Below are 25,725 nucleotides of genomic sequence, written 5' to 3' on the forward strand. Positions count from 1 at the left end.
TGTGCACCGTAAACATAATTCTGAAATTACACAGTTCACAGTTCAATACTATTGCCTTAGTTTTCAGAATGCGGTATTGAAGATTAATGCAGTTTTTTAGTTTAATTGCAAGTTCACAGTAACTCATTAAAAACAGTCACTGAATAACTGAACGATCTCCAGTTGTGAAATTTAGATAAAACTCTGCACATTGTCCGAGTTGTAGTTTTTGCTAACACATTTGCGTTACATTTTGCTGTAATTTCAGGTACATATCTTGCTCACGTTATATACCTATGCAGACTCACTGAAATGGCTCCCAGCAGCCTCAGTTTTATAATATTACAATAAGTAACACTAAATTTATCTATTGTTGTTTGCTGGAGTTCTACAAATTACAGTTACAGATGCAGGTTTCTGAGCATATGAATAGTAAAGGAAGATTCTTCTAAATGTGGACTTTCAGATATAACAACAATTGCTATTAAATTACGCGGTCTAGCTAGTCAAAATATGGGATTCTATTTCAGTAACAGTGTTTTTATGAAAGATCTTAATTACTCTGAAGCTAAATGGGTGCAAAATTTGCTACCATGTCTCCAACATTAGCTGTACAAATGTCATGTTTATTTCTCTGTCTTTTTCCTCTACTTTACCCAAAAGTTAGTAATTGGGTGTATGTTTACCTATGAACAGTGACAACGAAGTTTGAAATTAATTTTATTTGTAGTTAGTGCAATTTTCAGGTTAACTAATTACATCAATGACTTCTAATTCATGAGATGAATGACATAGATAATAAAGTGAAATTGGCTAAGCCGTGAGTAAATAATTGAGATTTTTGGTGCTGTGCACCTGTCTTATAAATATGGGGAGGCCGGGGGGAAGATAACAGGGAGAGAACCCACCTGCTTTGTTACAAGCCTGGTAGGAACAGTGATAACAGTCTTACTGACAAGACTTGAATTTAGAATGTGAGCATACAACGGCACTCAGGTCTACATCTACATTTATACTCTGCAAAGTACTATGACGTTCATTTCAGAGGGTAAGTCCCATTGTATCAGTTATTAGGGTTTCTTCCTGTTCCATTCACGTTTAGAGCACTGGAAGAATGATTGTTGGAATGCCTCTATGCATGCAGAAATTATTCGAATCTTATCCTCAAGATCCCTTTGTGTGTGATGTGCAGGTGGTTGTGGTATATTCCTAGAGTCATCATTTAAAGCTGGGTCTTGAAACTTTGTTAATGGACTTCCTTGGAATAGTTTATGTTTATCTTCAGTATTCTTACAGTTCAGTTCCTTCCTTGTCTCTGCGACACGCTCCAACAGATAAACAAATCTGTGACCATTCTTACTGCCCTTTGCCCTTCTCTGTATATGTTCAATGTCCCCTGTTAATCCTATGTGCTTCGTGTCCCACACACTTGAGCAATATTCGAGAACCACTTGCATGAGTGATTTGTAAGCAATCTCCTTTGTAGACTGATTGTACTTCCCCAGTATTCCACCATGAAGCTGAAGTCTACATCTGCTTTACCCACGACTGAACCTTTGTGATCATTCCATTTCATATCCCTACAAAGTGTTACCCCGAGTATTTCTGTGAGTTGGCTTATTCCAACAGTGACTCATAGGATACTATGTTCTTTTCGTTTTGTGAAGTGCAAAATTTTACATTTCTGAACATTTAGGGCAAGTTGCCAATCTCTGCGCTGTGTTGAAATCTTACCAAGATCTGACTGAATATTTATGCAACTTCTTTCAGATAGTGCTTCATTATAGATAACTACATGATCTGCAAAAAGCTTGGTTTTACTATTAATATTGTCTGCAAGATTACTAGTATAAGATATGAACAGCAAGGGTCCCAACACACTTCCCTGGGGCACACCTGAAGTTACTTTTACATCTGACGATGACTCTCCATCCAATATAACATGCTGTGTCCTCCCTTTCTTAATGAGAAAGGTACTTTGAAAAATTGAAGCTTTTAAAAAGGGTCTGTTCTCTCCAGTCATCTACAGCCATCTCCCTGCAGTAAATTTCTTATCTATCTATACCTTATCACCATAATCATGATCAGCCATTCAACAATAATTTCTGGATAAAGGTCTCCTCTAGACTTTTTCATGCCTAATGGGCTTCAGCCTTATGTATCCATGTTGCTCCTACATGTTTCTAATGCTCCCTAGGCACTCTCGGCACTCTCCAGAAGATTGTCATCATGGGTCTTTTCTTGACTGGGAATTCAGAAAAAACTTGTTTGGTCCATATACTGCACATTCACTTGTCTGCAAGTCTCTCCCACTTCTGTTTCATATTCATTACTGTCACAATTGTGTTTTTTGTTTACTACCTATGAAGTAGTTGTCTTCAGTTGCATAAGTACAAAAAGTCATCAAATCATCATTGTTAATTTCAACTGTTTTGTTTTAAGTATATTTTATGCTTTGTTTTAGTCTTATTGTTATTAATTTCCAGGCATACTTTCAAATGTGACCCATTAACTTCTTCCATTTTTTGCTTAAGTTTGTCTGCATTTGAGACAAATGGAACAACATTATCAGCAAATTGATGTGGTTGAGATATTTCATCAACGCATATTCCATCATATATGACCACTGGGAATAGTTTTTGTGATACTTAACTCCTTACCTGACCACCACTATCCTGATTAATTCTAAAGGAAACATCTTTATTGATTTGTACACTTGTGTTCTTCGATATATGAATGTGGGTGTAATCAGTGTTTTGTTTTCCAATGGATTAAGGCAATTCCTCAAAATTGGAACAGTCCTTTAACTGTTCTGCATCACAAGAAAGGAGACAGATGAAATGTGAAAACTAAAGAATGTGTTGACCTACTCTCCGTAAGGTACTTGGTATTCACTAAAACTAACTGCATTTTTTTCGTCGTCCAAAGAAACGTGCAGGCCTTAGAAGTGGATGTAGCTCGTTGAACCATTGGCAAATTGTGAATGATGTTACAGAACATAACAAAATCTTTTTCTTATCATGATTGTAAAATTAGTAAACATAGTAGATCTCATTTCTACATATGGTTCTTTAATACTTTTTGTCTATTTGCAGAAAGTTAAATCAAATCTGAATCAAAGTTCAGAATATTATCGAACTGCCATAGTAGCTCTGGGGCATATCGCTTATAACCTGCCTGACAGATATCCAGTTCATCTAAAGAACATAGTATCTAGGAAGGTAAGTTCACATACTTATTCATTTCGATTGTAGCTGGATGCTTGTTTTCCAGTGGGTTAGCAATACATTAAGTCCAACTGAAATGTGGTAAACAGATTAAAGGACAATCCAACATAGTTTTTTTAAATATTATTTGTGACAGCAGTACACAGTTTCAAAATGAAAAGCTAGTGTCAACCAAACCTTGTGGAAATATGAGGGTCACTCCAAAAGAAATGCACACTATTTTTGTATAAATACAGTTTTCATTCTGCATGTGTGAAAGTTTTACAGTGTGTAGATACATTATTCCCGCTTGTTTTCGAACTTAGTTCAACCTGATCCCGTGAGTGGCGCCGTCACAGCATGTCTTCAAGATGGCTGCTACACTTGACATTCATCAGAAGCAACATGCTGTCATAGAATTCCTGTGCTGTGAAAACGAGACGGTGGGAAACATCCACAAGAGGTTGAAAAAGTTGTATGGAGATGCTGCTGTCGATCATAGTACAGTTAGTCGGCGGGCAAGCAGGTTACATGATGAAAGCGGGCACAGCAATATTGAGGACTCTCCTCACAGCAGCATGCCTGGTACTGCACACATTCCAGACAATGTGCAGAGAGTTAATGAATTGGTGACTGCTGACAGACGCATCACAGTGAACAAATTGTCACGCTACGTTGGGATAGGAGAAGGAAGTGTTTGCAGAATACTGAAAGTGTTGGCGTTAAAAAAGGTTTGTGCCAGGTGGTTTCCCAGGATGTGGACAGTGGCTCACAAAGAAACAAGAAAAACCGTATGCAGTGAACTTTTGGAACAGTATGAGAATGGTGGAGATGAATTTCTTGGAAGAATTGTGACAAGTGATGAAACATGGCTCCATCATTTTTCACCAGAGATGAAGAGGCAGTCAGTGGAGTGGCATCATGCAAATTCACCCAAGAAAAAAATATTCAAAACCATACCTTCTGCTGGAAAAGTTATGGCTCTGGTGTTTTTCGATTCCGAAGGACTCTTGCTTGTGGACATCATGCCAAGTGGAACCACCATAAATTCTGATGCATATGTGACGACACTGAAGAAACTTCAAGCTCGACTGAGTCATGTTCGACCACATTGACAAAAGCAGGATGTTTTGCTGTTGCACGACAATGCACGACCACATGTCAGTCAAAAAACCATGGAAGCGATCACAAAACTCGGATGTACAACACTGAAATACCCACCTTAACAGTCCTCAGCTGGCTCCCTGTGACTATCATCTCTTTGGGAACAAGGTTTGAAGATGATGACTCCCTTGTGCACGCTGCCAAACAGGGGCTCCAACAGGTTGGTCCAGAATTTTACCATGCGGGTATACAGACTGTGGTTCCAAGATGGCGTAAGGCAGTTGAGAGGGATGGAAATTATGTGGAGAAATGAAAATATTGTTTCTGAAGGATGTATCTACACACTGTACAACTTTCAAACATGTAGAGTAAACTATGGATTTTAAAAAAATAGTGTGCATTTCTTTTGGAGTGACCCTCATACATATGCTCATAGTTTATCTTAAAAGAGAGGGTGCATGCAAATACAGAGACCTTGTAATAAATTATGCAGAAAGTAAAGTGACACTCTGGTGAGGGGCATTCAGAGAAACATGCAGTGCTGTGAAAGACAGCTAAATCAGTAAAGAGTAGAATACTACTCAAGGTAACTTTAGGTTTCTGCTGTGTTGAGTAAAGCTATGACAAATTTGTTTACATAATACGTCGTGGAAACTTGACGCTGAATTTTCCTACAGTGTGAGGTGGCACATTGGTTAAGACATTAAACATGCCTTTATGAGAATGTTTTTATTGAGACTTTGCCTTTCTGAGGTTTTTCAATTGATTAAGTTGAATGCCAGAATAGTTCGTTTGAAAATAGCGTGTGCGGTGCCTCAACTAAACGGCTACCACTGCTCCTTCCATTGTTCAAATAAAATTGGTTTTATGTTATAATTTTTCTGCATTTATGAGCAGCTGAATTCATAAGCTCACTTTTCATTTCAGATTGTGAAAGAGTTGCTTGTGAAAGAAGCACCTCAGTGCGATTCTGTGAGCTGCACATTGGGGAACTGGTGTCTGCAAGACCAGTTGCCAGAGGAAACTAGGTGTAAACTAGAAGGCATGAAAACAATGGCTCGTTGGCTATTGGGCCTCAAGGAAGATGTGCTCTCTGCTCAGAAAACTTTTCGTATGTTGAATGCATTTGTCATGCATGATGGTGACCTTCTGCAGCAAGGCAGATACAGGTTTGTAGACATGCACGTATGTTTAATTACAAACTGTGGGTATTGTGAATGAGATCAGTTTTCAGTCCAAGAATGTCATTTATTTGAACCAAACATTTTTGCCATTTAAAATTACTCATAATTAATTTAGTTAGGGCGTTATCATATGAATCAAACAAAAATTATATTATTTGCTTCCAGCATATTATGATCCATACAGCAGTGTGTAAAGAATAGTATACAATGGGATCCTTAATAATAATGCAACAAAAACATAACAGGTATTGGCACAACAAGTACACACAACACATTGAAATAAGTCTGTGTATGTGTTGAAATAAAATCACACATGGTGTGGTCAATGTCTAAAAATCAAATAATGTGAATAGCTGTGAACTTGGCATCCTTCAGGTAGTGCCAGAAGAAGAAGGTGGCTGTAAATCAGATACTGGGGAGGGAGGAGTGGCACAAGCCCTTTGAAATCTGAAATCACTTCTCAGTGAAAACACAGATCCAAGAAAGTCATGATGTTACAGGCTGTAGGAGCCATAGTGTTGTCTTTCGGAAACCACGTCAGTGGCTGGTATAGTGTTTAAAAATAGTTGCCCTATTTATATGTAGCACTCACTATACACTGTGCCGTGAAAAAATCTGAAGAATATGTGCATGTGTTACGTTGCACACCACACACTTACTCCTTGTTTGAACCGAGGGATCTAGTGCAGCTGATGTGGGCTTTGTGTGGCTCAGATGTGTTAATTTTGTGCAGTCACATTTCCATCAAAGTGGAACCATACCTTGTCGGACCAAAAGCAGTAGTCATTACGAGTAACCTGAAACACTGAAAGAAAGCTAAACATTTTCCATTGCCTTAAAATAACAGCTCATAAACAGCACGAATTCTGTATTGATTGTGCTTCACTTTTGCAATGCCATGTTATAACTATTAACAGTGAGGCTAGACACTGGGATTTAAAAGGAATATGCAGGTTTCACTCTGTCAATTTTCTGCTGTCAACACTTTAGATTGACCACTTTTGGCTGCCTCTGTAACATTTTTTTGTCTTTTTGAACTTGTCTTACAGTTGCTTGGTAGTGGACTAGTTCGGTGCATCTTAGTTTATTTTTCTGTGCGGGTATTCTGAGTCCCGAATAACAGGCACAACTGAAGTACTGTGTGGTAATGAATGCTCTTTGTTGTAATCCGTAACCAGTTTTTTCCTCAGTTGAACAAGTTTCATACTGGCAACAAAGAAGAAACAATCTTTGATAAGCTTGTGTCTCTTTTTTAGCATCCTGTAGCACCAAAGGAAACAGCATAAACACTGAAATAAAATGAATACCCAGTCAAACTAAAACAACAAACTGTTAATGGTTTACAAATGACATAATGCGAACCCTAAGTTATTTTGTCACAACTCTGACGTGAAATTAACTATTCTGTGTGTGTTTGGCTATATTATGAGGGCTATCCAGAAAGTAACAGGTGTTGTGAAATAAAAGAATTAACACTTACGGAAAAACCAAGTGTTATTTGTATACATTTGAAACGTGCCCTCTTTAGCTATTCTACATAATCATCTACATAATCACCATTCAAATTTAAGGACAAGTTTTTCAATACCACCACAGTAGAAACCCGATGTCTGCAATTGCAACTACTGGTTTATGCCAGCATGTAGTTTGGCGTCAGTATCAAAGTGTAGTCACATGTCTTTTACTGGGAAGATGTAGTCATTTGGTGCCAAATCCAGGCTGTATGATGGATGATCAAAAACCGCCTATCGAAAACCCTGTAGGAGATCTCGGGTATGATTGGCTGTGTGTGGACATGCAGTTACTTTCTGGATGGCCCTTACATAAGTAAATGGAAGTGCCAAAATTTAGTTCCAGCTGTACATAACATCAAGATTAGAAACGTCGATTTGCATTCTGCTACAGGGAAAAAGACTATCAGAACCAGAGTAGAAATATACGGCAGCTGCTTATCTCTACTTCTAGTTTAATATATTTATTCTTTTGGTCCTGAATATAATTCAAGGACAAGGCATCAGAGATGGCTGGATTTCAATGGAGTAGTGTTCTTGCTATGTTGGAATGTTTTTTACAATAATGTAATTAATGTGTCATCTTTACCTGTGGACTAGTTTTGTTTATGTGGTTTTACTGAAAGTATGAAGCACTCGTCTTCAGGCCACAACTGGCCCATCAGGACCATCCAACCGCTGTGTCATCCTCAGTTGAGGATGCGTATAGGAGGGGCATGTGGTCAGCACACCGCTCTCCTGATCGTTATGATAATTTTCTTTGACCGGAGCCGCTACTGTTCAGTCGAGTAGCTCCTCAATTGGTATCACGAGGCTGAGTGCACCCCGAAAAATGGCAACAGCGCATAGCGGCTGGATGGTCACCCATCCAAGTGCCGGCCATGCCCGACAGTGCTTAACTTCGGTGATCTCACGGGAACCGGTGTATCCTCTGCGGCAATGCTGTTGCCACTGAAAGTATAGACAGGTGCAAAGATTCCATATTGCCAAAACTCTTTTCAGGAGACCAGAGGAAGGAATCAGATACTTAAACAAGGAAAATAAAAGAAGTTTATTTGGTAATGGATCTTACCTGAACCACCTTGGTTTTGCTGGTTACATTGTATTGTTTGCCTCTGTTGTAGTCAAAGGGCATTCAAAAGGTTTTGCACAGTCGTCTATAATTTGTTTTTTATTTTTTGCACAAGGAGAATGAAATTTTTTGTGGCCATACTAGGAACATTTAGATATACATTGAGCCTACTCAATGTAGCCTCCATCAGCTGTGATTCATCTGGCACAAAGTTTGTTCCATGATGTAAATGCACTTTGGTAAAATTCTGGGGATTGACTTTTACACTATCGCTTGACCCAGGAAATAAGGTCTTTCTCACTATCAAATGTTTTACCATGCAGGTGGGCCTTGAGACGACCAAAGAGGTAAAAATCATACAGAGCCAAGTCCGGAATGTAGGAAGGAGAGGAACAATTGTCCAACACATTTTCCTGATTTTCTCCTGTGTCATAAGGGCTGTATGGGGATTGGCATTGTCATGGTGTTGTCTGATGAATTGCTGAAGCTGTGGTCTGTGTGTCTTGATGGCACGGTGCAGCTTGTCCAATGGCAAACAGTAACAGTCCCGGTTAATTGTGGAGCCAGGTTCCAAAAAGTCAATGAAAGTGACACCACACTGATCCCAGAAGGAGGCCATCACCTTTTGGCCTCCTGTTCATCAAAGTCTTGGTTTATTCTTCTGAGGGGAACGCGGATGACACCACTCCATGGATTGGATTTTGCTGTCAGGTTCGGACAGAAACAACCATGTTTCATCCTGAGTAATTACACTGTCAAAACACTGTTTCTACTATTGAAGAGGAACTCCGTCACCGACCATTGTCGTAACCTGACATCTACTTCATAGTCCATTATGGCTCACCTGTAAATAAAAGAAAATACTTTTATATACCAACTTGTAGCTATATGTTCCAAGTGTGTTCACAAAAAATTTCATTATCCTCCTTCAAAAAATAAAAAAATTAGAAACAACTGTGCAAAACCTTTTTAACGCCGTTTGTAGGTGAAATTCAACAGTGCAAAATTTAATAGAGTTTGAAAATAGACCTTGAAATCAATTATAATGCAACTAAAATAATGTATCATCAACACAACAAAAAGAAAATAGCACTGATTATCAACAGAATTATAGAACTAGTTGGTGGACTTTTGTATTTAGGCACGTTTAAGACTGTGACTGGTTAGATATCAAAAGAAATAAACAGGATAGTAAAAATGACCTAGAGTGCTGTTGGCAAACCAAATTCTGTTCAAAAGGAAAATTATAGTGTGTCTAAATCAAAAAGTTTAATATCAGTACCAAGACATAGACCTAACTTATAAAAACCATTAAAAAACTGAGAATTGCTCAATGAGCAGTGAAGAAAATGCATTTTTTTTTCTAGTTACTAGGAGAGACAGGGAAACAAACACATGTGACTTTTTAGGCTTTCCCAGTGGATTGTTGCAAATACACTTCTTGTGTTTGCCTTTGCCACCTGATAATATTGTGCAAATCCCACAATATTTCATCAGTGCAATTATTTGATATCTTCAGGTGGTGGTAGTTGCTGCTGTCACAGCTTCGAGGTGCAACTGATGCCAAATTTGCAGTGACATCTAAATTTATCAAGGGAGGAACAAGAAATATGTATGCACAAGGAGACACTCAGAGTTTGATGAAAGCAGTGCTCATAGTGACTCCTACCAGGAGCCAATGAGAGGCATTCCATGTGCACAGTGGGCAATGACTGTGTTACCAGATACCCTGTGGTTAAAAGATGAATTATAAATCTCTGCAAAGAGCTGTGTCCTGTCATGAATCAGAGGTTCTTTTTTCTTCTGTTTTATTTTAATGGCAGCCAGTCTGTATTCCAGGCAGTGCTTAACTGAGAACCTACATCCCTGTTGATTGTCTGCTGTACAGATATGTACGGTCTCCTTAAGAACACAGTGTCAGAACGGTGACACTGAGGATTGAACTTCAGTTTTCTTGTAGAATGTGCAATGCCCCGTGTTCAGGCAGTGCTCCACTACCACTGATTTATCAGGTTGACCCATTGGTGTACGATGATCATCATGTTCTTGCATGGTTCGACAAGTCTGCCCAATATAAGGTTTCTCTTATTGGCATGGGATGTTATATATACCACCTTTTCTGAGGACAAGTTTGTCTTTGACTGAACACAACAAATTCCACAATTTTGCTGGAAGATGGAAAACATGCTTGATTCTGTGTCTCTTCAGATTCTTTCTGTTCTTGAAGACAAAATACAGCAAGAATGCTGTTGTAGTGAGTGCCTTTGGATATATATTTACATCTCTGCATCAAACTTGCTTTGATCAAAATACATTGCATATCTATCTTGCAGAATAACCATTCTACTTGAAGACCATTCTTAGGTGTTGTAGCTAACCAGACAAACAGTCTGTGGGGCAGCGGGTTGGGTAACAGTCTGTGGGACAGTGGGTTGGATAACAAAATTAGGAAATTATATTATATTCTGTCGCCGTCTGTTATGAGATCCTGAAAACTATTTTTGCGGTCAGACTGAAAGTGATGGAGAACATACTGTCCATAATTTCCAGCCTGCGAATCCACATTCTTTTTCTTCTCACAGAAAGAAATATTTCTATTTACTCAGCAGTATCAGGAACTACGATTATAAATAAAAGTTTTGAGTTCCAACCGATCCAATTATATTCAGAAAAAGTTCAGACGGAAAACATAATAATGTGCCTGACAATAACAATAATGTTCCTCTCATAAACAGCACTAGTAGCAGAGGCGAACTCTACTGTAAGTTTCAATTAATTGATCTTTCGCCCTGACTTCTAATAATCAAAGTTAATTGCTTGCCACAAAAGTGAAAAATCATCTCACCACTTGCCAAGCGGTTTTGTTAATATTACAGGCGGCACACAAACAATTACTTCCACGAAATCTAAGCATTTCAGGATGGAGTACAGTCCTCATGAGTTTACTTTCTGTTTGTACTGAAAACATGAGTTTAGTTGCAGCCCGGCTGTGATGTCATCTGAGGTGGCGCGTAAGCCGGGGTTTGACTGATGCGGACTGATTGATAGTTGGGCGCAAAGTGCTTATCTCTACTGCCTCTCTGGCCATATTTGTATATGAGCACAGTGGATGGCCGAAGGGAACATCTGTTGTCATCTGTTATACGCCCAGGTAGCAGCATCTAAATGAATACTTTCTCGGGCACATTTTATGTAATAATTCTGTCATGAATCAATTTACAACCTTCGTAATTTTTATATGAATGGAGTAAATTTGGCTTTAATTACAGAGAAAGTTTCAGCTCGACTGCATTTAAACTTTGCAGGCTAGAATTTTTAGAACAGAACTAACAGTACAACATGACCTCTGAACTGCAACTTAAAGAGATCTTGTATTGATTGTTATTTACATCAAAGTATTGAAATTTTTTGTAGCTTTATTATTTAATGGGTTTCATCAGGTGCTGTAATCAGAACTTTCTATCATTAATATAAATGATACTTAATCTATTACAGAGGAGGGTGTTTTTGTTCCAAATTTAGTTTCCAGTAAATTACTCGAAAACTATTAGAGGTACCTAAATGGGGTCACATAGTTAAGGTTTTTATGTCAAACTGATGCTTCATACCAATTTTCATCTTTCTAAGTTTAATATTTAGTGCCTTCAATTTTTCGTAATAACACCAGTTTTGACCAAATTATTGCTCCAATCAAGTTGAGACTTGAAACAGTTGATTTTAGATACATTTGCACATTCTGAACAATTTTAGGCTTTCTAGCTGTATTATTTAATGCCACTTGTTCTTTTTTTTTTAAAAAAACGATTATTTAGGGAAACACATTCAACTCATTACTCTGTGATTTAACAATTTAAACATTAATATACTGAAGCATATATTGACAAAGTTTGGAAAAGCTACTTTACATTCTTAGATTATTGTGCAATACTTTGTAAGCTACGCATAGGTGCTTTATGATGGCATTGTGCTAGTAGATGCGAACTGGGGTAAGTCCCAGCACACTCACTTGCCTTTATATCTTTCAAATGATTTAGTGCTTGTTTTGCCACATGTCGGTATCTGAAATGAGATGAGCTCTACATACCAGAGAGTTTGAAATGCTACTGTGTTGTGCGGAGTGATGACAGCTTGTGGCCTGCAAATATAACTCTGTTTGCTTCAGTTTGTTGTAGACCCTATGTCCCAGTGTACCATCGATTTTTCTTCTAACCATGACACTCAGGAATGATGAGATGACTTTTTTTTCCATTTCCATGGTGAACTGAATACTCGGATGGAGTGAGTTCAAATGTGAAAAAACATAGGTAATGTCTGTACTCCATGAAGCCACACCACAAATGTATCATCTACATGCTGCCAGAAGTAGAAATATTGGGGACTTGCTAACTGCAGTGCCTTTTCCTCATTGTCTTCCATAAAATACTTGGCCACCATGGGAGACAAAGAACTTCCCATGGCAACACCATCCAGTTGTTTGAAATACTAGTTATTGAATAAGAAATAAATGAACATGTTTAAACAGTGCCACAATGTTTTTCTCAGGCTTACTGCTGATAAACGCTAATGAGTCCTGTAGAGGTATTTTCACGAATAAAGATGTGATCAAAGCTAACCAAAAGATGTGATGGTTGTAGTTAAAGCGTCTTCAGTCATCCTGTGGAGTCTCTGAATTTCAGATGTGATAATCACATTTGCTTACAAGGGGTCCCTACAATGAAGTAAGACGTTTAGCCAGGGAATAGGTAGGGGCTCCAGCGTTGCCTGGACGAAGAGAAGACCCATTCTTATGGATCTTCGGTAGGTCATACAGTCTTCAGTTAGCTGCAGCCTGTTGTTGCAGATGTTTGATGATGATAGTCAGAATAGAACTCTTGAGAAGGTCTAAAGTTTTTCTCTGAATTTTGCATATGCAGAATTGTCAAGCAGTGCCTGTATCTTGCCATTGTACAGAGTTGGTGACAGAAGGACGGTGGTTTTCCACTTGTCGGCAGATAAAATAATGAGGTATTTGTCTGCTCTGAAGTTAAGCAGAGCCTTCCTTTCTGCTGATGTGATATTAAACTTTTTAGATGGGGCTCGCATTAAAATCAACATTATGTTGAAGACCATCATGGACCAATAAATCAGTGGTAGTGGAGCATTGCCTGAACACAGGGCATTGCATGTTTTACAATAAGACAGAAGTTTAATCCTCAGTGTCATTATTCTGCGTTTGTGTCCTTAAGGAGGCCATATATATCTGTACAGCAGACAATCAACAGAGATGTAGGTTTTCAGTTAAGCACTGCCTGGAATACAGACTGGCTGCCATTAAAATAAAACAGGAGAAACAAGAACCTCTGATTCATGACGGGACATAGCTCTTCACAGAGATTTATAAGTCATCTTTGAACCACAGGGCATCTGGTAACACGGTCATTGCCCACTGTGAACATGTGGAATGCCTCTCATCTACTCGTAGTAGGAGTCACTATGAGCACTGCTTTCATCCAACTCTGAGCATCTCCCTGTGCATACGTATTTCCTGCTCCTCACTTGATAATTTTAGTGGGTGGTTGTTGTTGTTGTTGTTGTTGTTGGTGGTGGTGGTGATATGCAGGGTGCTTCAGAACTACTGTACATGCACTTTTACTCAAAAACATTGTATTCTATTCTGCATCATCAAAGTGGTATCCAAATTAAGTACCAAAAGAAAGTCAAAAAGAAAAAAAAATATTGGAAATTTTGACACGCAAGTAACAAATGATTTTGGGTCCAAGTATCATGCAATACTTATTTGAGTGTTACTGAGAGGGATAAAAAGAACACACATCGCATTGAACCATGTAGCTTACTGAATAGTGCCTTTCCATCACATGTAGTTTGAGGTATTGTTTGTGTAGTTCTTCATAATGTAACACTGCATCTTTGGTTTGTCATTATTATTTGTCTTTATTGCTTTTGTGTTAAAATTGTATTACTGTTGTTGATCTCTCACAGTAAAGCAGAAATGGCTTGGCTGCGATTAGGAGCGGGCTGTGCTATGCTGAAAATATGTGAGCAGAAGGGTGTTGGAGATCAGTACAGTGCAGAACAGTTTTACAACCTGTCACGCCTCATGACGGTAAGAAATTGCTCTACCATAACCATTACAAAAGTGAGCTGTTCATGCATGCATTTTGTAAAGCATACCTACCAGCTCTCCCGGTGTAGGTGGGAGAGTCAGTTTTCCACTTTTTCTCCTGCCTCCCGGTTTTTCTATTATTTCTCCTGATTCTTCCATTATTTCTCCCAATTTTTAGCTAATTATTGTTCTGTTTTGAAAACTTACAATTTGCTTTTGCAGCCATTTATAAAAAATCTTTCACTCATTAGTCTTTTTAATCAATATACAAGGTGTGTGAGAAAAGTAATGCGACTGACAACACTGTGAGTGATTTGGCAGTGCTGTGTGTGTTCATGCTTTCCAGATGTTGAGTCCAAGTTTCAACTCTGTACAGGCATTAAGTTATTTGTGAGAGCACTATCAGTAAAGCTTTGTGTTTGTGTGAAAATGGAACAGTGGAATTTAGAGCAGTTTTACGCAATTGAGTTTAACACCAAACTAGGAGAATCTGCGAGTGTGATCTTTGAAAAATTTAAACAAGTTTTTCACTGGCAGAAACATTTTGGAAGGCCAAGAATGTGTTGAAGATGAACCTTACTCAAGGATACCTTTAACTTCAAAAACACATGGAAATATAAAATGTGTGTCTTAACAATAAGGATTATGGGTGATCCATTAAACTTAAAACACTTTTACTGTACATCAAACATTGACTGAAGGTTTGGAAGTGCAAAAGGTTGGTGCCAGAATGGTGCTGAAAAACCTCATAACTGAGCAGAAGGACAATCGAAGAAATGTATGTGTTGATCTTGAGAAGACAGCCAATGACCACGAATGATTCAATAATGTGATTACGGGTGAAGAATCCTGGCATTTTGAGTATGATCCTGAGTCAGAGCAGCAAAGTGAGGAGAGCGCACTGAAATATCTCCTCGACCGAGAAAAGCTCGAATGAGCAAATCAAAGATCAAAACAATGCTGTGTTGATGTGCATTTTTGACACTATGGGTACCGTGCATAAAACATTTTTTCCTCCAGGACAAACTGTCACTCACCCAAGTGTTTACAAATATGTCCTTGGAAGGCTCAAGAATAGCTTGAATCAATTGAGACTGGACATTGCACACAAGTGGATGCTGCATCATGGCGGCACCCCATGTTACATGGCCACTTCTGCCATAGAATTTTTTCCCTCAAAAGGCATTCCTGTTGTTCCACAGCCCCCTTTCACCTGATCTGAGTCCTTGTGGTTATTACTTTCCTCAAAGTTGAAAAATGTCTTAGCCTGTCTTTTTGGAACTCTGGAGAACATTCAAAATAATTTTACCAACATGTTAAAGAGCCTACTAGTTGAAACCTTTCAGTGCTACCACCAAGACAGGGAACAACGCCTTCAACGGTATATAGCTGCCGAAGGGAACTGCTTTGAAGGGGACGTTATTGCTGTTTGAAGAAAATAAAAACATTGGGAAATAAAAAGTCAATATTGTTACTTTTCACACACACCTCATACATAGCGAAGTTCATAGATCTCTGGAAGTCACGCGAGACATCTGTATCAGTTGGTATTCTCCCTTCTCCGTGCACATTTTGCAGAATGTATAAGCATATTGTTCAGTTTTGTGCACTGTTTGGACTTGATTCTGTGTGTTGTCATTATGTTTAAGTGAAGTCGCTCATCATAGACTTTTTGATATTCAATATAAATCTTAAGCTGCTGAATCTGTCTTCCCCTTAGTCGTTATTAGAAGTATTGTGGCTGTTGGTCTAGTGGTCAAGTGCACCGAAAGGTTGTGGGTTTGTCTGTCATTAACCTAGCCTTCATCTCAGAGTGACGTGAAGATCCACTTGTAACTTCATGTAGTTCAAATTCTTTTGTTGACATGTAGGTCCCCTTTCCCCACTGGGATCACTGTGGTAAGTTTGGGACGTGATTTGCTGGAAGTCTTGCCCAGTTGAAAGTCTTGCGCCAGGTCATTGAGCCACACAGATTTGTTCTATTTATTATTATTATTATTATTATTATTATTATTATTATACATCAATTGTACACAAATACAGGATCTTACAAATGACGTTGATGAGTGGCAGGACGGACACAGGACTAAATTTCCAATCATTTTGATCAGTTTTAGTCCTTAGAAACACAGCTTAAATTTTTGCCAGTGAAACAAAAATACCAACTAACTTCATTTATGAGGCACAGGAAATTGGGAACAAGTAATGTGATCAGCTAACCACATTCGACTCATGATTTTTTTGTGTTCACTTTCCATCATTAACCATGATTGATTCAAATACCTCAGATTACAATAAGGAACCACTTACATTTAAACCATCACATACAAAATGGTGATCCGCAGAATGTGTTTTATTGGTGAAGGACTATGAAGATGCAACAAATTTACTGAAGAGACTGTGTACACTACATTCCTTCACCCTCTTCTCAAGCGTTTCTATGCAGTAGGGGATCCATATTGGATACGATTGATGAAATATCTTGGAAAAGCTCAGAGAAGGGCAGCTCCTTGGAGAAAAAAAAACACCTTGGGGCTGTGTGTGCATGTTTATGGCGAGATCTTTTCACAAAATTTATATCACCAACTTTCGGAGAATTTGTCTTGATGAAATCTGAGCTCGCACAGAAAGATTTAGCTGTTCTTTCTTCGCATGTTCTCATAGAGAGTGGAGCAGTAGATAAGTACTCTGAAAGTGGTTCTGTGCAATCTTTGCCAAACACTGAAGCATAAGTTGCAGAGTAGTAGTGTAGGTGTATCTTTACAACCCTCTGACTTTGAATGAGTGCACAATTTATGATTATCACCAACCAAAAGCACTTACATACACTCCTGGAAATTGAAATAAGAACACCGTGAATTCATTGTCCCAGGAAGGGGAAACTTTATTGACACATTCCTGGGGTCAGATACATCACATGATCACACTGACAGAACCACAGGCACATAGACACAGGCAACAGAGCATGCACAATGTCGGCACTAGTACAGTGTATATCCACCTTTCGCAGCAATGCAGGCTGCTATTCTCCCATGGAGACGATCATAGAGATGCTGGATGTAGTCCTGTGGAACGGCTTGCCATGCCATTTCCACCTGGCGCCTCAGTTGGACCAGCGTTCTGGCTGGACGTGCAGACCGCGTGAGACGACGCTTCATCCAGTCCCAAACATGCTCAATGGGGGACAGATCCGGGGATCTTGCTGGCCAGGGTAGTTGACTTACACCTTCTAGAGCACGTTGGGTGGCACGGGATACATGCGGACGTGCATTGTCCTGTTGGAACAGCAGGTTCCCTTGCCGGTCTAGGAATGGTAGAACGATGGGTTCGATGACGGTTTGGATGTACCGTGCACTATTCAGTGTCCCCTCGACGATCACCAGTGGTGTACGGCCAGTGGAGGAGATCGCTCCCCACACCATGATGCCGGGTGTTGGCCCTGTGTGCCTCGGTCGTATGCAGTCCTGATTGTGGCGCTCACCTGCACGGTGCCAAACACGCATACGACCATCATTGGCACCAAGGCAGAAGCGACTCTCATCGCTGAAGACGACACGTATCCATTCGTCCCTCCATTCACACCTGTCGCGACACCACTGGAGGCGGGCTGCATGATGTTGGGGCGTGAGCGGAAGACGGCCTAACGGTGTGCGGGACCGTAGCCCAGCTTCATGGAGACGGTTGCGAATGGTCCTCGCCGATACCCCAGGAGCAACAGTGTCCCTAATTTGCTGGGAAGTGACGGTGCGGTCCCCTACGGCACTGCGTAGGATCCTACGGTCTTGGCGTGCATCCGTGCGTCGCTGCGGTCCGGTCCCAGGTCGACGGGCACGTGCACCTTCCGCCGACCACTGGCGAAAACATCGATGTACTGTGGAGACCTCACGCACCACGTGTTGAGCAATTCGGCGGTACGTCCACCCGGCCTCCCGCATGCCCACTATACGCCCTCGCTCGAAGTCCGTCAACTGCACATACTGTTCACGTCCACGCTGTCGCGGCATGCTACCAGTGTTAAAGACTGCGATGGAGCTCCGTATGCCACGGCAAACTGGCTGACACTGACGGCGGCGGTGCACAAATGCTGCGCAGCTAGCACCATTCGACAGCCAACACCGCGGGTCCTGGTGTGTCCGCTGTGGCGTGCGTGTGATCATTGCTTGTACAGCCCTCTCACAGTGTCCGGAGCAAGTATGGTGGGTCTGACACATCGGTGTCAATGTGTTCTTTTTTCCATTTCCAGGAGTGTATTTTCAAGCTGAGCAATAAAACCACTGCAGCTCTAATATCCTTTTATTTTTAGGCATACTGGTTTCTCAGCTCTTACAATTGCATCTTCAGGCGCAACTCTGTATATAAGTGGAAAAACAATTACTTTAAAAAGTATATAGTCCCAGGATAGGATGAAACTGTAATGGGGATGTGTATGAAAGATGTACTCACAGGAGTCAAGTCATGATATACATAATATATTATGGGAAGAACCAGTGTTCAGTGTCAGTCCCATGGAGTAGATTATCTGCTAAAACTGCGTTTGTCCTAAAAGTGATAAAATATTGTGGAGAATGCGCCCATTAAACTTGTGGAGAAGGATGAAAAACAATGAAGAGAAATTTTATTTAATGTCACAAAGTATTCGAAGAAAATGTAAGAGGCACTCACTGAACATTAATGTGTAGAAGTGAACACCCACTGAGGCAACAATCCACTTGCTAAAGACTTTTGACCACCATAATAGCAGTATGTCAAAGAAAATGGACTGCTGTGTATGGGATCCCATTAAAACCTAGGGTCAAACATGATGCTATAAAAAGCAGGCGTAATCTGTGACCTGAAACTTAAGTTGGCAACCCACATAACATGCAGATTGCATGAAAACAGAAAGGAATAATACTAAAGTGTAGTGCAGGAACAACAATAAGAAAACAGGTCATGCTGCAAATACAGAAGGGACATTAAAGATTGATTATAAGCAAGAAACTTACCAAAAATAGAGGTAGGTACTATTGTGGGAAGTACACACCAGAATGCCCAAGCTCAAGTAAGAAACATGAGTAATTGACCAGCAAGTGGCGTGGGCTTGCACAATGAAAAGTGTGCGTGGACATTGAAGTGGGAACAATATGAAATGGGTGTGTCAAACTCTTGCAGAGTAGACAAGAGGGCTGAGTAGGTCCCCTTAAAATTAGTATTCAATAGAACTTTTAATATATGCCTAATTGAATGTAGGATGCCATAGGTCAGTAAGTATGTTTTCCTTTTGACATCTTCAGAATGTGATGCACTTAATTAAACAATCTACACTTGTTACCAATTTGTTTCGTAAAGTATTGATACCATGCAGAAATGAAGTAATCACCTGTGTGTGTGTGTGTGTGTGTGTGTGTGTGTGACCTATCAAAATTGCACATTGCATTACATTTTGCGGGATTATGCCAAGAAAGAAAAGCTATTTATCTTGTGAAGGAAAGTTGCTACTCACCATATAGCGGAGATATTGAGTTGCGATAGGCACAACAAAAAGATTCACACAATTATGGCTTTCGGACATTAAGGCCTTTGTCAGCAGTACACACACACACACACACACACACACACACACACATCTTGCACACACGTCTGCAGTCTCAGAGAGCTGAAACTACACTGCAAGCAGGAGCACCAGTGCGTCATGGGAGTGGCGACTGGGTGGGGTTAAAGAGTAGGCTGGGGGCTGGGAGGGGGAGGGATAGTATGGTGGGAAGTGGCAGACAGTGAAGTGTTGTAGTTTAGACAGAGGGCACGAGAGATAGGGGGGAGGGGGTAAGAAGCAGAATGGAGAGAAATAAAAATTAAAAGACTGGGTGTGGCAGTGAAATGACGGCTGTGTAGTGCTGGAATGGGAACAGGGAGGGGGCTGGATGGGTGAGGACAGTGACTAACGAAGGTTGAGGCCAGGAGGGTTACGGAAATGTAGGATGTATTGCAGTGAAAGTTCCCACCTGCACAATTCAGAAAAGCTGGTGGAAGGATCCATATATCACAGGCTGTGAAGCAGTCATTAAGATGAGGGGGTATCATGTTTGGCTGCGTGTTCAGCAACAGGGTGGTCCACTTGTTATTTGGCCACAGTTTGTTGTTGGCCATTCATGCGGACAGACAGCTTGATGGTTGTCATGCTTACGTAGAATGCAGCACAGTGGTTGCAGCTTAGCTTGTAAATCACGACTGGTTTCACAGGTAGCACTGCCTTTGATGGGATAGGTGATGTTAGTGGCGGGACTAGATTAGGTGGTGGTAGGAGGATGTATGGGACAGGTCTTGAATCTGTGTCTATTACAGGGGTATGAGCCATGAGGTAAGGGTTTGGGAGAAGGGGTTGTGTAAGGATGGACGAGTATATTGTGTAGTTTCTTTTTGTTGTGCCTATCGTGACTCAGCATCTCCGCTATATGGTGAGTAGCAACTTTCCTTCTCTGGTATTGTGACATTCCATCCTGGATTTTCCATTGTTTGAGTTATTTGTCTTGGGTAGGTGAATTGCTTCCTTACGTTTTCTAGAGTGGTCATGGTAGTCTAGCAGGTAGAGCACTAGGCACTGGCACTGAAGGTCACAGGTTCAATCCTGGAGAGAGGTGGGTATTTTTCCTGGTTCCAGTCCCTCAGGACAACCCAAGGTCCACTCAGTCTGCTATCAAATGAACATTTTGTTTTGGCAAAAACCAACAGCATGAACAAACTTCAAAAAAACGTGTGACACTGTGCTGCATGTTGTTATTTACAACTGGTTTCAGTCTGAAACCATTTTCATGGCAGCTATATGACACACAAAAAATAGACCAAATGTTACAATCAAAATAAAACATGAAATCCACAGATGACGACCAAATACTTGCGAAAAATGTTACAGTTGTGTTGTATGTTATACATGTCTTGAGATAAGGTTAACCAGAAATGCATGTACTGCCACTACCTCAAAAGACATTACACAGATCAATGCCAACAAACACATAATTAACATTTTGACTGAGTGGAAAAGTGACAGCAAGTTGTGTATAAACTGAAAGCAAAACAAGTCAAAGAGGTCAAGAGACAAAGAACAACAACTTGGAAAATCTAAGGATGTTGTCATTAATTATGTGATTATTGAATCATACTCTCCAACTATGTACAGTTGTAATTGAAATTCATATTTCACAATGATAAGGATGAAATAAAATATAAAATTACAGATATACAAGATTTGATGAACATGAAAATGCAAAATAGTTTTCAGCCTTTCAGTAAACATCCATTTGTGGAATATCAATTAATGTGATTTTATAAATGTAATTGGGACACAAAAATAGTACGAAAATTCCATACCTTTTGCATCACTTGGAAAAATATAAAATAAATATAGAGTATGTAGATGAAGTGCATCTAAAACTGCATGAACACAACAAAAAAAGCCAAGTCTCTACATGTGTTTTGTATTTCTCCAAGTGATGCAAAAAGTGTGCAATTTTCATAATATTTTTGTTATCTACTTAAATTTATGTAATCACATTACAGAGCATATACAGGGCTATTACAAATGATTGAAGCGATTTCATAAATTCACTGTAGCTCCATTCATTGACATATGGTCACGACACACTACAGATACGTAGAAAAACTCATAAGGTTCGTATGAGCAGTTGCCAGCGGGCTCATGCGCATGCGCAGAGCTGAATTCGCGTATGAGCAGTGCCTTCCTCCCGCTTCTGGCTACTTGGAGTGTGGCTGTTTGGTGTATGAGCAGTAGTAGCAAGTAGCCAGAAGCTACCCGGAAAAATTTTCCTGGCGCGCCCAAGCTGCCAGATTCGCGCATGCGCAGAGCAATCTGAGTTATAGTGGTGGGGTCCTTCCCCACGTGACCGGTGGCCGTGTATATGTTTCGTGCCTTCGTTTACAGCTCCCACGTCATATGAAAACAAAAGATTTCTGTGGCCGGGAGCCATCAAGTGAATTAATATACCTTCTGATAACCATGAAAGACCAAAATAAGTTAGTAGTTTCAATTTTCTGATTTTACATTATTTCCACATTATTAGCAATCGACCATTAATGTCGTAATGAAGCTATTTCTGTCTGTTTTACAGAGAGATTTGCTTCAGTTAATTTTTTTTTCCGCTGAGGCATTTAGTTTGTTTGAAACGAACTGTTTCATTCCGCACTATTGGCTACTTTCAACCTCGTTTAATTTAAAGAGCAAATTTTCATTTTCTGGGACGAATGACATTATATCATAATAAAGAACCAAACATGAGAATACAGTACTGGACCTCCAAGAAAATTGGTATCACGAGAACCACATGAAAAGCTGAATATCAGGTACTTCAGAGTGCATCTGGACATACAAGTGTGCAATTAGAGCGGAATGAAGCATTTTAGTATGGTTTATGAAATTCTGATACTGCTGGAGTAGTCTCTTTTATGTCCTGTTCCTTTTATGACACTGTAAAATCTCTTAATGCTATATACGTACGAACATACGTAAACATTGACTTGAAGCTAAGTAGGCAAATTTGGTCAGTAGTTTTGAACTAAATATTTTGTTTCAAATATAATGTGACAGCTGTAGCCGAATTTTATAGATCTGCCTTCCGTTCAAGTGTTTTTCGATCACAAGGCACTTGTCTAGTACTTCCTCTGGACCTGAAGTTATTTCTTAATTTGTGTTTACGTCTTAAATTTATAGAATGCCGTTCTATGCTAAATTTTAGACTGGCAGCATACCATGTTTTATCGTCCTAACTCCCCACATGGCTTCATATTTATTCCTAGAATAGAATATAAACTGTCATGTTGTACAGTTTTCTTGCCTCACAGACAACCATGTTAATTTTTTCACATTTTCAAATAGCTATGAAACTTATTGTTCTTTATTCCGGTGTAAGCTACACAAGAAACTCTCTCTTTTTTTTTTGTTGCAAGTAATTTGTATTCCATCATTGTAGCTTTTTGCAGTGCTGTGTAGATGTAAACCTGTTGGAAATGCTACAGAACAATATTGCAGAGTACGAATTTAAAAAAAAAAAAAAAAAAAAAAAAAAAAAAGAGAGAGAGAGAGAGAGAGAGAGAGAGAGAGAGAGAGAGAGAGAGATCTGTCAAAGTCACCCCTTAGCAAAATTTTATGGTACTTCGAGCTGCGGAGTCTAATTTTGAAATGATATTTTGCCAAAAACTGCTTCCTTATTTGCATCCTTTATCTGTGTGGGATATGATAAAACAATTGCTCTAAGTGCAACTCAGTATGCCCTTTCAACAACATGCCGCACGTACGGCACGGTCACACATGGTCACATGATGCCCCACCAGAAATACGACGAAAAGCGTATGAGCAGAGCAAGCACCAAGCACGGGCTGCCTATGTCATCGTAGCTGCGCATGCGCAGTACAGCCTGTTGTCTGGAGCTTTCTGGTAACTGCTCAAACGAACCTATAAAGTTTTGTTCGGCTCAAGCCGCACTTCAGGTTTCTGCCGCCAGAGTGCTCGAGAGCGCAGTGACACAAAATGGCGACAGGAGCCGAGAAAGCGTATGTCTTGCTTGAAATACACTCTCATCAGTCAGTCATAGAGGTGGGCCAAACGGTTATTCTGGAGTAACCGTTATCACAGTTCCAGTTATTCTTTGATAACCGTTATCGTTAACCGTTATTAATAACTGCCAAGTTATTTTTCGCTAGCGAATACCGAATACTCCGACAGTTAAATAACGACATAGTTGGAATCCATCAGTTTAGTTATCAGTATAACTGCGAGTAGTGTGAAATAGCAGGAATGTCGTATGAATCGTGTCATAACCTTAGCTTATTAACTCCGGGTACATTTTAGTTGATGTTAGAACGATTATTAGTGTTTCATATTATATGTTTGTAGGTTATCGGTCGCTATTAGAAATATTATCTTCGCAGCTGCGACAGAAAGTACGCGGAACTTCGCCAAAGCACTGTTTAAGTAAAATGTTAACAACGTGCGTTTTTAAGTATGAAGTAATATGTAAACTGAGTACTGTAGGTTAAATTCGAAGCTTAATTTCTTGTGCTGCTCACATAATAGAGTAAAGTGTACAGCCTTGTAATGCAACAAAAAATATACGTAATGTGACAGATTCGTTTACTCCTGTGCTGTAAAAGCTAGTCTTATTGGGGAAAGTGTGAGTACGCTAATCCAAGTTTTATGTCAGATTTGCAAACTGCTCGATTTCTCCAGCGACAGCATGTTTATAACATATGAAGACATGCAGATCGAAAAGGTTGACAGTGTTACATTTCTGGGACTACAACTCGATAATAAATTCAGTTGGGAAGGGCATACCACATTTTTTCATTCTATTATTTCATAAGAGAGCATATTCTGTGGTAACTTATCAAACGTAGCAAAAGTTTTTCGCATGTAAAAGCGTGTAATAAAAATCGCTGGTGGTATCAATTCAAGAACATCATGTAGGAACCTGTTCAAGGAACTTTGTATTCTAACCACTGCTTCCTAGTATATTTATTCCTTAATGAAATTTGTTAAAAGTATTTCCAACCAATAGCTTAATACATAATATCAGTACTAGAAATGGGAACAGCAATCTACATAAAGACCTAAAATTACTTACCTTGGTCCAAAAGGGGTCCAATATTCAGGAACATGCATTTTCAATAAACTGCCAGCAAGTCAGCAACCATTAAAAACTTGGTTTCAGATAAGGCACGGTTTACAGTGTGTTTGAAAGACTATTTGATACAGAAGTGTCTGATTCCACCCGTCATCAATATGCTGGAAATGGCTATTTTAAGTGTGTGTATGACGTCACTACATACACATGGCAACAAACACGAAGATACATACAAATAATACAATAACATTTCCCACCAAAAATACAATCAAACCAATGGGACAACTGCGGGAAGTTGGGGGTTTTAGGGTGAGGACAAGCTAGTAAAAAAAACACACCATGATCCTAAAACACAAAATGAAGAACAAAAAGAATAAAAATACAGCATTCTGCTACACCAACAAAAATCTGCAGGAATCGGCCACTTCACTTGAACAATATAGGTCAACTATAGGTGACCATACCAAAACACCAATACCCACAACTAAAAGTACGAAAATTGGTATCAGACATTTCCCTTGACCTACATAGGTCAACCTCAGATGACGATACTAAAACATCAACACACAACTATGAAAATGGGAATCGGTCATTTCCGGTGACCTATATAGGTCCACCACAGCTACTGATGCCAAAAAACCAACACCTACAACTGCGAAAAATAAAACCACAATCCCAAAAGTCCACAAATCAATCATAAATTAATCATAAATTAAATCACATTCAATACTTCATAAATACACAAAACATCACAGCTAGAAAAAAAAAAATTAATTACCACCAGCAAATTCCGGCACTGCAACCTAGATCGACAGCCCCCCCCCCCCCCCCCCCCCCCCGCCACACACACACACACACACACACACACACACACACAAACCAACTCATAAACACCGTGCCATAATGACATTCACACACCACAACACCTTTCCATCGAAGCAGACGGGTGGAATCAG

At 39.7% G+C, this 25,725-nt stretch overlaps 1 protein-coding gene across 2 annotated transcripts in view; it reads left to right on the forward strand.

The window, feature by feature from the left end:
* LOC126194825 (sister chromatid cohesion protein PDS5 homolog B-B) overlaps positions 1-25,725 on the forward strand; it is a 204,540-nt gene that overhangs the window by 125,962 nt on the left and 52,853 nt on the right. For both annotated transcript variants that reach the window (XM_049933153.1, XM_049933154.1), the window contains exons 15-17: positions 3,075-3,200; positions 5,217-5,458; positions 14,036-14,159. In XM_049933153.1, coding sequence (XP_049789110.1) covers positions 3,075-3,200; positions 5,217-5,458; positions 14,036-14,159 — 492 coding nt within the window. The remainder of the gene's footprint in view (positions 1-3,074; positions 3,201-5,216; positions 5,459-14,035; positions 14,160-25,725) is intronic.

The sequence above is a fragment of the Schistocerca nitens genome, chromosome 7 (genome assembly GCF_023898315.1).
Source record: "Schistocerca nitens isolate TAMUIC-IGC-003100 chromosome 7, iqSchNite1.1, whole genome shotgun sequence".
Classification (NCBI taxonomy): Eukaryota; Metazoa; Arthropoda; class Insecta; order Orthoptera; family Acrididae; genus Schistocerca; species Schistocerca nitens.